The sequence below is a fragment of the Musa acuminata genome, chromosome BXJ1-8 (assembly GCF_036884655.1).
Source record: "Musa acuminata AAA Group cultivar baxijiao chromosome BXJ1-8, Cavendish_Baxijiao_AAA, whole genome shotgun sequence".
NCBI lineage: Eukaryota > Viridiplantae > Streptophyta > Magnoliopsida > Zingiberales > Musaceae > Musa > Musa acuminata.
The window spans coordinates 2,638,621-2,653,851 of NC_088334.1; the positions used below are offsets into that span (position 1 = coordinate 2,638,621).

The 15,231-nt window shown below is 54.6% G+C and overlaps 2 protein-coding genes across 2 annotated transcripts; one reads left to right on the forward strand and one right to left on the reverse strand.

Moving 5' to 3' along the window:
- The first annotated feature begins 3,529 nt into the window (after nt 1-3,529).
- LOC135680628 (L-type lectin-domain containing receptor kinase IX.1-like) lies at nt 3,530-5,968 on the forward strand. The gene has a single exon (XM_065194690.1). It carries the CDS (start codon nt 3,678-3,680, stop codon nt 5,766-5,768), a length of 2,091 nt encoding a protein of 696 aa, XP_065050762.1. The 5' UTR covers nt 3,530-3,677; the 3' UTR covers nt 5,769-5,968.
- A 6,111-nt stretch (nt 5,969-12,079) lies between these two features.
- On the reverse strand, nt 12,080-14,166 carry LOC135588870 (uncharacterized). The gene is made up of 3 exons (XM_065081218.1): nt 13,428-14,166; nt 12,847-13,339; nt 12,080-12,713 (listed from the first exon to the last, which is right to left on the reverse strand). The coding sequence occupies exons 1-3, from the start codon at nt 14,164-14,166 to the stop codon at nt 12,080-12,082; spliced, it is 1,866 nt and encodes a 621-aa protein (XP_064937290.1).
- Between the last annotated feature and the right edge of the window lie 1,065 nt (nt 14,167-15,231).

Consider the following 15,231-nt stretch of genomic DNA (forward strand, 5'->3'; position numbering starts at 1 on the left):
TCATACATCACATGTACATATCATATAGGACTACTAGAGAAATAATAATAGTTAATTAAATTTTTTAATTAACTAATATTTTTCTAAAATTTGAGACATGTACGGAATTTTATGAATTATGATGGGTATTTAGGTAATTTGTACGTAAAGGACATACCATGAAATTTTAAAATTATGAGGGGGCAAAACTATCTTTTATCTAGAAATCTTTGCTACCTTCACCTGCCACTGCATTGTGACCGCCACCACCCCGCCGATGGTGGCATCTACATGGGGTGAGGGTGTCACCTTTGCCCATGGTCAGCTCCCCTACGGGTGGTGTGTAGACGGGCAGGTGCTACTGTAGGTTACGGTCAATGTTGTGGTCAGTTTGCCCATAGGAGTTATGCCCGCAAGGGGCAACGCTGCTTGCACAATGTTTGTGCACAATAACAGTTACTGAGCTTTCGTCTACAACTACGTGCAGCAATAGTTGCTGCACTTGCATAGTTGTTGTGCTACGTCGCTTGCACAGTGCCTGAACGCAAGCGACCTACCTGCGGGCGCTATGCCGCCTGCCTACACGCAGATGACAGCCAAGGGCAGAAACAATTATTGCTCTTTCTTGCTTCTACGTCAATGATTTTGATGTCAAAAGCTTTTCTAAAACATAATACACGTAGTTCAAAACTATTCCTTTGCACGAACAATCTGGCTCTGATTCCACTGTAGGAAAATATAGGGGTGACATCACATACATAGTGGAAAAATAGAAAACAAAAATCTCATATTTTCCAAAAGGTATTCGTCGTCGTATGAAAAGTGGTGCATAAAAACCCAGCATACTAAAAATCACGTGTGACATAGTTGTGTTACTTAGGGAGATCATATATCCCTAAAACTATACAGATCTATGGGAGAGGATAAAGGAGGTCAAGTGTCTTCCTCTGTAGTGGTGATTCATACAATAGGGGCTGCGAAGACACTTCTCGAATCGCTACCTAAATCTTCACACCTATTAGCTGAGGAGGAGAAGGGAAAAGAAATAGGAGGTGGCAGCCAAGAATACTCAACCTATGACCTTTGCCCTATTAGGTACTAGATCTTCATCCAACTACCCAAGCCTCTTAGATTAGTGGATCTCTATCTAATAATCTCTCATTGGCTCTTATTGGATCTCATCCATAGGATCCAATAATTCATGGACTCATTGGATATCCAATAAGATAAGAGCTCTAGCGGACATCTTATATCCGAACATTTACTTGTCGCAACACCTACAATATATGTGTGACACTTTAGGCCCAATATCGAGCTGACCATGAGTCATACATGTTAGAACTTTTTCTGGCTGATTGGATTATTATTTTCATAATAATTCACTTGACTCATCAATTGCGGACGTACTAGGCCATTATGCCATAGTCCCCAGATAATACAAGAGAATCCAAAATCTTTAGACTTATATATCCCTGATTACTATATATATAGGGAGATCATATATCCTTGAATTCATGCAGATCTGTGGGAGAGGACAAATAAGGTCAACTATCCTCCTCTTTAGCGGTAATCTACACAACAGGTGTTGCGAAGACGTTCCTCAAATCGCTATACAATCCTCCTCGCAGCGCGTACCATGCAATCAAGAAGGGGCAGCCCCTTCTTTTACTGTCCACAAGTCCCAAATAGAGGCTGCAAGTTAAGGCAGAGAGGGAGAGAGGATAATAAGAGGTGGCCGCAAAAAAGAACCCAACCTATGGCCCTTTGGTTCCCTCCTATTTATAGAGGCCCCTTATCAACTTAACCCCAATAGATCTTCCCCTAGTAGGTATTGGATCTCTATCAAATTATCCAAACATTTAAGATTAGTGAGTCTCTACCTAATAATATCTTATTAGCTCTTATTGGATCTCATCTATAGGATATAATAATTCAGGGGCTCAATAGATATCCAATAAGATAGGGGCTTCGACGGATATCTCATATTCGAACCTCTACTTGTCGCAATACTTATCATATGTGTGTGACCTTCTAGGCCCAATATCGAGCTGGCCGTGAGTCATACATGTTAGAATTATTTCTGACTCAATTAATTATTATCTTCATAATAATTCACTCGACTCATCGATTGCGGACGTATTAGGCGACTACGTTGTAGTCCCCAGATAATACGGGAAAATCCAATCCTTTAAACCTATTTATCCTCAGTTATCATGTACTTATAGTTCCTCATCCATCTAATATTCTAGAGACCATATATTAGGCATGGTACTATCAGACCCATATAGTTTCTCCTTTAGTCTCGCTCTAATCAGATTCTCACAGAGAACTTTTTTATCTCTCAATCCGAATGACCTTGGCCAAGAATTTATTTGAGCAAGGATACATGAGATATTTCTCTTATAATACTAAGAGTGATTGATCATCTATTGACACTTAATAGCCCTCGTAAGGTTAGTTGTCACTCCCGATGATCGGTTATGTTAGATCTACAACTTCCAAACCTATAAGTTCGGTATCAAAGAGTGGAGTACTCATATAAGACATCTTTAGTTTCTTAAGTCTAAGGACCAGGTACACCACTAGGATGATAGAATCATTATCTAATAATAAATTTTTCAGATTCTAGCTAGGAGAGTCATAATTGAGTTTCATTGAAAGGGACATTCATGTAAAATCAACCTAGCTGACCTCTATTAAAGATCATGAAGATGCCAGCTAAGGAAAGGATTATTTATTATTGCTAGTCATAAGGGCACATGTATAACTTAACACGTAATCTTTTTATTTATTATTATTTAATATTTTATTATTTTATATTACATGTTAGCTTGAATATATCGTTGATTTCAATCACTTCTTTTCGGATCATGAGGCCATCGACCACCGTAAGCCGTATGAACGAAGCTTTTATTTTGTTGACCTGGCCAGGGTGACTCGACAGTCTAGTCATTTGGACCAGTTCCCTGCAAATGTCCCCTCAAATTGATGTCGATTTCTATTTTTTTTTCCCTGCAAATGTCAAGGATGAAAAGACGTGTCTACATTCCATAAATTTCCCACCTCATATGTCAAGGATTTTTCCTCGTCCAATAATTTGCATCCTTCTACAGGAAGAATTGTCCAGGTCCTGTTCAGCATAAGACACTAGTTTTAGTCTTTGAAGAAGTTTCTTCGTTGTTTCCTGCTCGTCAATTATTCTCTCTGTCTCTCGCCCTCTCCAGTCTATGCAGAACCCAACTAACAGGAGAATTAGTAATGACTTTATGGCAGGCGCCCATAGATGCAGCATCACTCTAATTTTCCTGGTGGGAAGGTTAAAAGATATGCTACTTGTCATGCAACAGATGACTTTTTTTTGAAGGAAGAAAATATACAACAGATCATTTTTGTGAAATTTAGGTTAATTTGATCCGCGTTTATTCCCTTTGACGACTTCAATGTCGTGTTTCCGAGGGTTTGATCGAGCCTGCAATGGCAGCCGGTCATGTCTTGTCCGTAATAATTGTGACAGTGTCATTAACATGATGTCTCCCCAGGCGCAAAGCGTTGACGACTAGTTTCCGTCAACACTTCGGGGGTTTTTGTAGAGCAAGATTTAGCAGCCTTCTTCTCGGCAATCAGCCCCCCTGCAGATCTCGTGGTGGTAGCAGCAGCAGCAGCCATCTGATCTGTGTTGGTCCTTGTGGTAGCTAGCCATGGTGGTTCATCGATCCAGCAGCATGTTGTCTGCTCTCTTTTGCTTGTGGATCGTTGTCCCTTCGGCAACCTGCCTCTCCTTCAATCTCTCTTTTCTTGATCCCGCAAGTCGCTCCGGAATCGAGCTGCAAGGCAATGCAACCTGGAACAGCACCGATGGCATTCAGCTCACCAACGACACCATCTTCTACAACGTGGGAAGAGCGGTGTACCGAGAGCCGCTGCTCCTGTGGGATGCTCGCACCAAGGCGATGTCCGATTTCACCACCCATTTTTCCTTCATCATCCGTAACTCTTCGAATACTTCACCGTCCGGCGATGGCCTCGCGTTCTTCATGGCGCCGTATCCTTCTCCCCTCCTCCCCGATTCCTCCGGTGCCCAACTCGGCATCTTCGAAGGAGTCTCCTTGAATTCTACTGTCCCGACGGTGGCGGTCGAGTTCGACACCTACCAAAACGAATGGGATGTGGACGACCACCACGTTGGGATCGATGCCAACTCGATCATCTCACAGAAGAATGCGAGCTGGAACGGCAGTCTCAAGACTGGGATGCTGGCGAATGCATGGGTGAGCTACGACGCCATCACTCGAAATCTGAGCGTCTTCCTCACTTATGCCGACAACCCTGTTTTCGCTGGTGATTCCGTCCTCCACACCATCATCGATCTGCGGGATCACCTACCGGCAAACGTTACCGTAGGCTTCTCGGCGGCCACTGGTCAGGTGACCGAGACGCATGCCGTTCTATCGTGGTCATTCAGCCCGAGTCTGCAACCAAGAAGCATTCCGCCGCCGACGGCTCCGACAGCATCGGATGCAGCGAAAAGTAAGAGCAAGACGGGGCTCATAGTCGGTTTGGTGATCGGAGCAGGGGCTCTGATGACCATGCCGGGCTTGCTGTTGTTCGTTCTGTGGAGGCGGAGGAGGAAGTCCCGTGGAAGGAATGCAGCAGATCGTGAAGAGGACATGGATTTGGATCAAACCACGGATGATGATTTCATGGGAAACAGAGGGCCAAAGAGATTCGCGTACAAAGAGCTGGCCCGTGCAACGAGGAACTTCTCCGACGAGGGTAAGCTAGGGGAGGGAGGATTCGGGTCGGTCTACAGAGGTCACTTGAAAGATCTGAAGCTTGATGTGGCCATTAAGAGGGTCTCTCGGGAGTCGCGACAGGGAAGGAAGGAGTACGTCTCCGAGGTCAAGATCATAAGCCGGCTGAGGCACCGGAACCTGGTGCAGCTGGTGGGCTGGTGCCATGACCGCGGAGAATTTTTGCTCGTCTACGAGTTCATCCCCAACGGAAGCCTCGATTCCTATCTGTACAGCCCCGCAGCAGGTCTGGGGTGGCCGGCGCGGCACAAGATAGCGCTGGGCCTCGCCTCTGCTCTGCTCTATCTGCACGAGGAGTGGGAGCAGTGCGTGATGCACCGCGACGTCAAGCCCAGCAACATCATGCTGGACTCCGCGTTCAACGCCACGCTGGGAGATTTCGGGCTCGCCCGGCTCGTCGACCACGATCGCAACTTGCATACGACGGACTTGGCCGGCACGAGAGTCTACATCGCCCCCGAATGCTTCTACACCGGCAAACCCAGCAAAGAGTCGGACGTTTACAGCTTCGGCATCGTCGCGTTGGAGATCGCATGCGGTCGAAGGCCAGTGGAACTCAAGGAGAAGGACCCGGGCAATGAAATACTGGTGGAATGGGTTTGGGAGCTCTACGGACGAAGAACGATCCTGAAAGCAGCAGACGCGAGGCTCAACGGCGACTTCGACGAGACGCAGATGGAGTGCTTGATGGTGGTAGGGTTATGGTGTGCTCATCCGGATTACAACGTGCGGCCATCGATCCGACAGGCCATCAACGCGCTCAATCTCGAGACTCCACTGCCGGAGCTCCCCCCCAAGATGCCGGTGCCCATGTACTACACGCCGTGGAGTGATGTGAGCCAGTCTCTGCATGCGTCGTCTCTCGCCACGACAACTTCGATTACTGCCAAGTCGGCACCGACGGGCTCCTCCAGCATGTCTCCGAGTTCGTCTCACTTGCTGAAGTCGCCCAACACTGAGGCCGTGATTTCCACATGATTCTATGGATCGAGAAGTTTCTCTGTTTCGGTAGTGCAGTTTGTCGAGCGTCGTAATAATGAAGATAATAGTGGGAATTGCATCGTATGCAATACCGTAATGTTGGTGTTTACTTGATTCCAAAGTTCACAGGATTTATGTTGCAATGGACTCTTGATCTGAATTTTCTTACAAGATTAAATGATGTTATAGTAGTGAAACCAATCGTAACATTCTATCATCATTGATAGGGGAAAAAAACTGATTTGACAAAACGCCCCGGACTCGACGTAATACACCCCCCCCCCCCCCCCCCCTCGACGAGCGCCTTGTGCGGCACACGGCCCCAGAACGAGCATTAACAACGACACGACACGCGCCCATACCGAACGACCTTCACGCTCGGCCAAGACAGGGGGAGGCGTTGACTGACACCCCCTGCAGCAGCTCAGCCCCCCACGCAGCCCCGGTGGCAATGTCAGACGCCACCAAAGGTACAGTCCTGCCCTACAGACAGCTACGTCAGGTAACATCCAACCTCCTCTATAAATACCCCTGAGTCCTGAGCAGAAGGGGGGATCACACACTCAACACACGGAGGTTTCTCCTCCTCCTAAACCCCCTCCACATCATCGCTAACTTGATCGTCGGAGGGGTCGGGCCGAGCTTCCGACCCGACCTGTGTGCAGGAACGAAGGCGAGGTGGTCTCTTCCTGGCGCTGCTGCGGAGCTACCGACCCGATCTACCACCCCGAACGACCGATCCCGACCGCAGGGAGACCTCGAGGGACGTCGCCCGAGATCCCCGACATCCGGACCCCAGAACCGAGCCGCGTCGGCCCCGAGGCCACGGCTTAAAAAGTTACTTACCGTAACAGATTGGCGCTAGAAGGAGGGGCTAGATGTCAGGTGACCAGCGAATCCACCCCGACGAGTCCTCACCCGCTGGGCTCCCCGCCTCGGGGGAACACCCCGCGCAGGACGGAGCCCGCGACGAACGCCCTACAGCGGTGGCGGAACGCTACTAGCAACTGTTCAATGACCCAGGCTTGACGCCTCCCGACGGCGCACCCGCTGGCCCGCCGTCAGTATCGCCCGAGGCTTTTCACGACCTCGCCCACCAAGTCCGGACCCTGACCAGCATGGTCCAGACCATCATCCCGATCGTCTCCCAACGGACCCCTTCGCACGCGACCCGACCCTCGCCACAACGGGAGACCCCTGTCCAGACTCACGCACCACTCCCTGAGCTCCCCGTCTCACCTCAAAACCCCGCAGCTCGGCCGGGGAGCCGAGAAGCAGAAGACACAGCGAGTCGACCCGAGCCCGACGCTCCGACCGCCGACTCGACTAATGCCCTGCGAGCTCAGCTACGCCTTGTCAGTCAAAGGCTTGACGAGGTACAACAGGAAGTCCGCAAGTCAAAGGGAGAGCTCGGGGTGGACGGACGCCAAGGATCTACATTCACCCCCGAGATACAAGAGCAGGCGGTCCCGTCGCACTTCCGCCTTCCCTCCCTGGATGCGTATGACGGCGCCACCGACCCGACAGACCACGTGGCCGCCTTTCGCGCCCAGATGGCACTATTCGGGACTTCTGACGCCCTGATGTGTAGGGCATTCCCCACGACTCTACGGGGGTCGGCCCGCACATGGTACAGCGGCCTGAAGCCAGGGACCGTCGCCTCCTTCGACCAGCTCGTCAAAGATTTTCAGCTTAACTTCCTGGCGTACGCCCGACCTAAGCCGTCCATGGCGTTGCTCCTCGGGCTCAATCAGAAGGAGGACGAGCCCCTCTCCCATTTTGTGAACCAATTTACGACCCAAATCCATGGATTGTCGGACGCTCACCCCTCTTTCTTGATGCAGGCATTCATGACAGGCCTTCGACCCTCCAGATTCTTCTGGTCGCTCGAGGAGCGACCCCCCGTCGCGGTCCCCGAGATGCTCCAGCGTGCTAGTCAGTTTATCGCCGCGAAGACTTGGATGGCTGGAAGGCGGGAGGAACACAATAAGGTTAAGTCAGAGCCGCCCCGACAGCAACAACCCGCCGCCTCTTGGCGAAAGTTGGACAGACCTGACCCAAGGCCTCCTCTTCCCGCCTTGAATTCGTCCCGGACTGAAATATTCCTACACGAGAAGGGGAAAGGGCTGCTCAAGGACCCTCGCCCGATGAGGAACCCGCGGGAGCTCGCAGACCGATCAAGATATTGCCGATTTCATCGGCAGCACGGGCACGACACTGAGCAATGCTACGAATTGAAGAAGCAAATCGAGGAGCTTATCCTCAGAGGACACCTCGGCCAGTACCTCCGGCCGAACAAAGAACAGTCTCCTCGCCCAGAGGGCCCCGTCGAGCGGCACATCGATGTGATAGCCGGGGGTCCTGCATCAGGAGGAGGCTCTACGTCAGGCAGGAAGGCGTATGCTCGAGCCGCCCCCGACGAAGCCTCGGGGCACGAGCCGGAGCCCGAGATTACCTTCCCAATCGGAGCTGTCGAGCAACCCGACCACGATGACGCCCTGGTGATATCCGCCAGGGTAGCCAACGCACATATGAGGAGGATCATGGTCGACACGGGGAGCTCGGCCGACATACTCTACTTCGACGCCTTTCAGAAGCTAGGCTTGGCCAGGAGAAACCTAAGCCCGATGTGCTCGGCGCTCACCGGTTTCACGGGAGATTCAATATCGCCCTTGGGGGCCATTACTTTGCCCTTGACTCTGTGGACCCCGCCGAGGTCAAAGACGGTGATGACCACTTTCCTGGTGGTCGACCTCCCTACCGCTTACAATGCCATACTCGGTCGGCCGACCCTCAACAAAGTCAGAGCGGTCGTCTCGACCTACTACCAGACCATTAAATTCCCGACTCATGATGGAGTCGGGGAAGCCACGGGAAGCCCCCGAGAATCCCGGCGGTGCTACCTTACCGCCGTATCATTGGGCAAGAAAACCAGGACCAAGTCACCCCTGGCAGATCCGCGGGAAACGAAAAAACTGACTCCTCATCCCCAGCCGACGGGGTCCACCGTCGACATTCCCTTGATAGAAGCCCGACTAGACCAGACCGTGAAGATCGGATCGGAACTACCTGAGCAAGAACGGGAGCAACTCGTCGGTCTCCTACGGGAAAATGCCGACGTCTTCGCCTGGTCCCCATCGGACATGACGGGCGTCGACCCAGAGATCGCGGAACACCACCTCAACATCCCACCTAACGCCCGCCCGGTAAAACAAAAGGCCCGGCGCCAGGCTCCTGACCGACAGCGTGCAATACAAGAGGAGGTGGACCGGCTCCTAGCCGCAGGCTTCATAGAAGAAACTAAATATCCTCAGTGACTGTCCAATGTAGTCCTCGTGAATAAACACAATGGAAACTGGAGGATGTGTGTTGACTACACCAGTCTCAACGATGCATGCCCTAAAGACTGCTACCCCCTCCCGAAGATCGACCAGCTGGTCGACGCAACGGTCGGTCACGCGCGACTCTCTTTTATGGACGCCTACTCAGGGTACAACCAGATCAGGATGGCGCCCGGAGACAGAGAGCACACGGCCTTCCTTACCAATCAAGGCGTGTACTTCTATAAAGTCATGTCGTTCGAGCTAAAAAATGCTGGGGCCACATACTAGAGAACGGTTAACAAGATGTTCGCCCATCAAATAGGGAGAAACATGGAGGTCTACGTGGACAACATGATCGTGAAAAGCCAGGAGGCCATAACACACCTTGCCGACCTGGCCGAGGCCTTCGCCACGCTACGCAAGTACGCCATGCGGCTCAACCCCACAAAGTCCGCTTTTGGTGTCACCTCCGGGAAGTTCCTCGGGTTCATCGTGCACGAGAGAGGAATCGACGCTAACCCGGAGAAGGTTCAAGCTATAATCAATATGCAGGCTCCCCGGACGGTTAAAGACCTGCAGCGACTTAACGGAAGACTTGTCGCTCTGTCTCGCTTCCTCGCCCGATCGGGCGATCGCTGCCTCCCATTCTTCAAGGCGCTCAAGAGCCCGAAGAGCTTCCAGTGGACACCAGAATGCGAGGAAGTTTTCAAACAAATAAAACAACACATGGCCAGCCTCCCCCGGCTCGCCTCCGTCTCTCCGGGCGAGAAGCTGGGCCTCTACCTGGCGGCCTCCCAGCATGCAGTCAGCTCCGTCCTGGTCAAGGAAAGCTCCGGCCAACAACTCCCGATCTACTACGTCAGCCACGTCCTAAGTGGACCTGAGGAGCGTTACCCGCCGATAGAGAAACTCGCGCTCGCCCTGGTGCTCTCAGCTCGGAAGTTGCGCCCCTACTTCCAGGCACACCCGGTGGAGGTCATCACCGACCAACCCCTTCGGCAGGTCTTAACAAAATTTGATGTTGCAGGACGGCTCCTCAAATGGGCAATGGAGCTCGGCGAACATGACATAAGCTACTCGCCCAGGACCGCCATCAAGGCCCAGGTGGTAGCCGACTTCATTGCGGAGCTGACACAGCTAGAGAACGTAGATCTCGAGCAAGCTCCCGAAGCTTGGACCCTGCACGTTGACGGCTCGGCCAACCCAAAGAACGCCGGCGCAGGGCTGGTCCTCCTCTACCCCGATGGACGCTCGTTCGAGCGATCCCTTCGGTTCGGATTCAAAGCCACCAACAACGAGGCGATGTACGAGGCGCTCATGGCAGGGCTGGAGCTGGCCCTCTAGATGCAGGTGGCCGCGATACGCGTCCTCACCGACTCGCAACTTGTGGCCGAGCAGCTCAACGGCGGATACGAGGCTCGGGACACGACCATGGCGAAATACCTGGCACGGGTAAAGGACCTAACCGCCAAGTTTCGCTATTTGACACTATCCAACGTTCCGAGGGAGGAGAACGAGCGGGCCGACGCACTAGCTAAGCTGGCGTCAAAACCGACCTCCGAAACATGGCCAGAGATCGAGGAGCTCCCTACCCGCGCCGTCGAAATAGCAACTACAGCCCCAGGCGGCGCGCCGACCACGTGGGTACAAGAGTTGCTGCGCTTCAAGCGAGATGGAACCCTCCCCCTTGACGAAGTCGCGGCTTGGCGCCTGCGTCGCACGCACGCGTGGTACACCGTGGAGTGTGGTCGCCTCTACAAACGGTCCTTCACCTACCCCCTCCTACGATGCTTAGAGCCCGACGAAGCCCAGATGGTCCTAACCGAAACCCACGAGGGGGTATGCGGAGAGCATATCGGCGGGCGAACCTTGGCACACAAGATACTCCGTCAAGGCTACTACTGGCCGACCATGTCCCAGGACGCCAAAGCCTACGTTCGGCGGTGCAGTTCGTGCCAGCAGCATGCCCGCGCACCCCGACAGCCCGCGGTCCCGCTCAGTCCCATCGACTGCGCATGGTCATTCGCGCAGTGGGGTTTGGACCTGCTCGGACCCTTCCCACTAGCCTCCGGACAGCGGAAGTACATAATTGTGGGGGTGGACTATTTCACGAAGTGGGTCGAGGCCGAACCGCTAGCAACAATCACGGAACATCAAATAGAGAAATTCGTGTGGAAGAACCTTGTAACTCGGTTTGGGTTGCCCAAGGCCATTATCATGGACAATGGACCTCAGTTTTCCGGCAGAAGATTCCGGGAGTTCTGTGTCGATCATGGCATCCAGCTGAGGTTCAGTTCGGTGGCCCATCCTCAGACCAACGGGCTAGCGGAGGTAACCAACCGGTCCATCCTGGATGGACTCAAAAGAAGAGTGACCACAGCCCGATCGACCTGGACAGACGAACTCCCCAGCGTGCTGTGGTCACTGCGCACCACCCCCAAAACCGCAACCGGAGAATCCCCATACAGCCTCGCGTTCGGAACTGAGGCTGTCCTGCCGCCTGAGGTAGCCATCACCACCCTCCGAACACAAAGCTACGACGAGAAGGCTTCGGACGAAGGACTTCGAGTAGCCCTCGATCTGCTGGAAGAACGGCGCGCCAACGCACATGTGAGAGCCCTTTCGTACAAAAGGGCGGTCGCAAAGATTTACAACCGAAGGGTGCGACCCCGACCCATCAAACTAGGCGACCTGGTCCTGCGAAGGACCGAGGTCAGCAACCCGACCAGGGCAAGAGGCAAGTTAGCTCCAAACTGGGAAGGCCCATACCGGGTGGCCGAAGTCATTAGAATCGGAACATTCCGACTCACCACAATGGCGGGTCATCCCCTGCCGAGGACTTGGAACGCCCAAAATCTCAAAAAATACTTTCCGTAAGGAAAAGACATGGCTAAAGATAGAGCCGGACCAAGACGCAAACAATCTACCTGAGAAGGGAAATAACATGTTTATTCAAAAAGCGGGTTACAAAAAGTACAAAGATCATCACCCCTCAGGGGCATCCGGGCTGTCGTCGAAAGGAACATCGGATGGCATGCCGACGTCTAGGTCCTCGAGGAAGGAACCAAAGGGATCCTCCATAACCTCCGAGCCAGGGTTGCGCACCTTGAAATGAGCAAGGGCAACCCGATACCCGTACTCGTAGGAAACCCGCCCGGTCCGAACAAGGCCGAGCTGGAATCCCGGGAAGTCCTTGTAGTCCTCGATCAGCTTCTTGTCCCTCCCCGGCCTTTGGCGGATCTCGGCATCAAGAGCCTCTGAAGCTCCCCGCGCCTCGGCTCGCGACTCCTCAAGGCGTCGGAGCAGCTCGAGGGAGTCCGCCCTCGCCGAACGAGCCTCGGCCACCGACGCTCTCAGACTCGTCTGGAGCTCCGTATTACGCCCCTCGGACGTCTCCAGCCGCATCTGGAACTCCGCGGACCGCTCCGTGGATGCTTGGAGCTCCGACCGAAGGCGCACTGCCTCCGCCTCCAAGTCCGAGGCGGCCGCCGCGACAACCTCAGGGCCCGCTCCAGCCCGAGCTTCGTCCGCCTGCTTCCGGAGCTCGGCATTGCGACTACTCAGGGTAGCGATGAGTAATGGTTGCCCTGGGGAAGGAGAGAGGTCAAAACCAGGCGTCCTAAAACGCACAAGCAGAAGGGCGAGACAACACTTACCCACAACAGCGACTTAGCGGACTTACTAAGCAGAGCCTCGGAGGATAAGTATACAAATCCCGAGCTATGTCGGGATGCAGCCCTCCGCGGACGAACCTGGCCGCGCAATCACTATCGGCCCACACCCGGCTACCCCGGGTGAGACCATCCCACCGGCCGACTAACGGTTCAGTGGCCGCGCCGCGCGGAAGAGCGCCCACCTCCCGCGCCAAGTAAGGCTCGTCCTCTCTCCCGAGCGGAAGACGAAGAAGCTCGCGAATGGAGGGCTGGCGAGGCGCCTCCATCGCTGCACGCCCACTCGGACCAGCCTCGCCCTCCGCCTGACTCCCCGCGGCATGGTCCGCCGGCGCCACCACGCCCTCAGCCACCGGTGCTGTGGCAGCCCCCGCCGTCGGTGCCATGACACCTTCCGCTGAGGCCGTGACCACCTCAGGACCGTCGCTCGGAAGCACCCGTGCCTTCTTCCGAGGCTGACCGACCTCGACGTCCACGGGGGCCTCCCTTGTTCCCACCCTAGCGACAGAAGGCGAACGGTCCGACACAGCCGCAGGAGTTTCTACCCCTCGAAGGGCCTCGAGACGCACCATCTCTGCGAGGAAAAGGCCAAAACAACAATCAGTTAAGTGGGCAACCCATAAGCGAAAAGAGAACCCCTAAAACCGCCCCGAGGAGCATACCTAGAGGCACCGGGCTGAGACCCGCCTCCGCCAACCACCGCTCGGACATATTCCGGATGGCTCGGGAGGCCGGGAGGATCTCTCTAAGCCTCTGGAGCCCTCGGCGCCCCTCGTCGTCCAAAACTGGGATGGTGTTGTCTATCACACGCGCCCCCCAGCGAACCCCAAAACCCCAATCTCCCGGGCGGCTGACGAAAAAGAAACGCCGCTTCCACCCCTTGTTGCTGGAAGGGGCCCCGCTCACCCGAAAGCCCGCTTGGGCGGACAGATAGTAGCCCCCCAACCCCTTAGTAAGACGGAAGCAAGAAAGGAAGAGGTCACGGGTCGGGGTTATGCGGGCATAGTGACACTCCCCCAGAAACGCCGCCAGATAGCGCCACGAGTTCGGCGCCATCTGAGACGGGGAGATACGCCACCAGGAAACACACGAAGTTATGACGGGGTGGAAGGGGAGGCGTAGCCCGGCCTCGAAAGCATCTAGGGTAAGGGCGAAGCACCTAGGGATTGGGTCATATACCCGTTGACCGGGCTCAGGAGCACGAAGGACGAACTCCTCCGGGATACCATAACGATCCCGGAGGAGGCTCAGCAACGACTCGCCCACGGTAGAGTCATGGTCGTGCGACCACATCAGGGCCTCAAGGGCCCGGGCCGCCTTCTCATCGGACGATGAGGCGGGATTCGACGAAGTCGCCGTCTCCACGGTCTTCAAAGAGGACGAAAGGGAGGAGGAAGACATCATTCTCACTGACCTTTAGTAGTGAAAGAGGGAACGACTGATGCGAGACAAGTGTAGGTATACAAAGTAGCGCGATGAAAACAGATGAATGAAACCCCAGCGGCTAACCTCAGGCTACCTATAAGCGGGCTGCGTCCCGCCGAAACGCAACCCCTCGTCTCCCAAGATACACTTCCAAAAACAGAGAGCATCACCTCGCCATAAATGCAGTATGACATGGCTGCCAGCAGCAGCGCGGTGCGAAGGCGCCCAATCATGTCAGCCTCGAAAACCGGCAGCCCCAAAAGGGGAAACCCTTTACTTTCCCCAGAAGAAAGGCGACCCGGCCTCCCGCGCTCGCGCACGTTCGAACAGCCGATCCCCGGCCACAACCAATCGCCGGCCAAAAGCCAAGCACCTCCTCGGCCCTCGGCTCTACGCCATCCCGAGACACCTGCGCGGTCACCCCGCCTGTGTTGTGCTCCTCGGCCCTCGGCTCTACGCCATCCCGAGATACCTGCGCGGTCACCCCGCTTGTGTTGTGCTCCTCGGCCCTCGGCTCTACGCCATCCCGAGACACCTGCGCGGTCACCCCGCCTGTGTTGTGCTCCTCGGCCCTCGGCTCTATGCCATCCCGAGACACCTGCGCGGTCACCCCGCCTGTGTTGTGCTCCTCGGCCCTCGGCTCTACGCCGTCCCGAGACACCTGCGCGGTCACCCCGCCTGGGTGGTGCTCATCGGCCCTTGACTCTACGCCATCCCGAGACACCTGCGCAGTCACCCCGCCTGCGCTGCGTTCCTCAGCCCTTGTCGGCTCTGTCACCCCCGAATCCAACCCTGCTCGGCCTCCCGACTGAGTTGCGCGCCTCGACCTGGCGTTGCCCAAGGAAGCCATGCATCGGACTCCCTACATGCAAAAACCGACGCATAGCTCCTTTCAGGTGGGGCATATGATAGGGGTAAAAAATTGATTTGACAAAACGCCCCGGACTCGATGTAATACACCCCCCCCCCCGACGAGCGCCTTGTGCGGCACACGGCCCCAGAACGAGCATTAACAACGACATGACACGCGCCCATACCGAA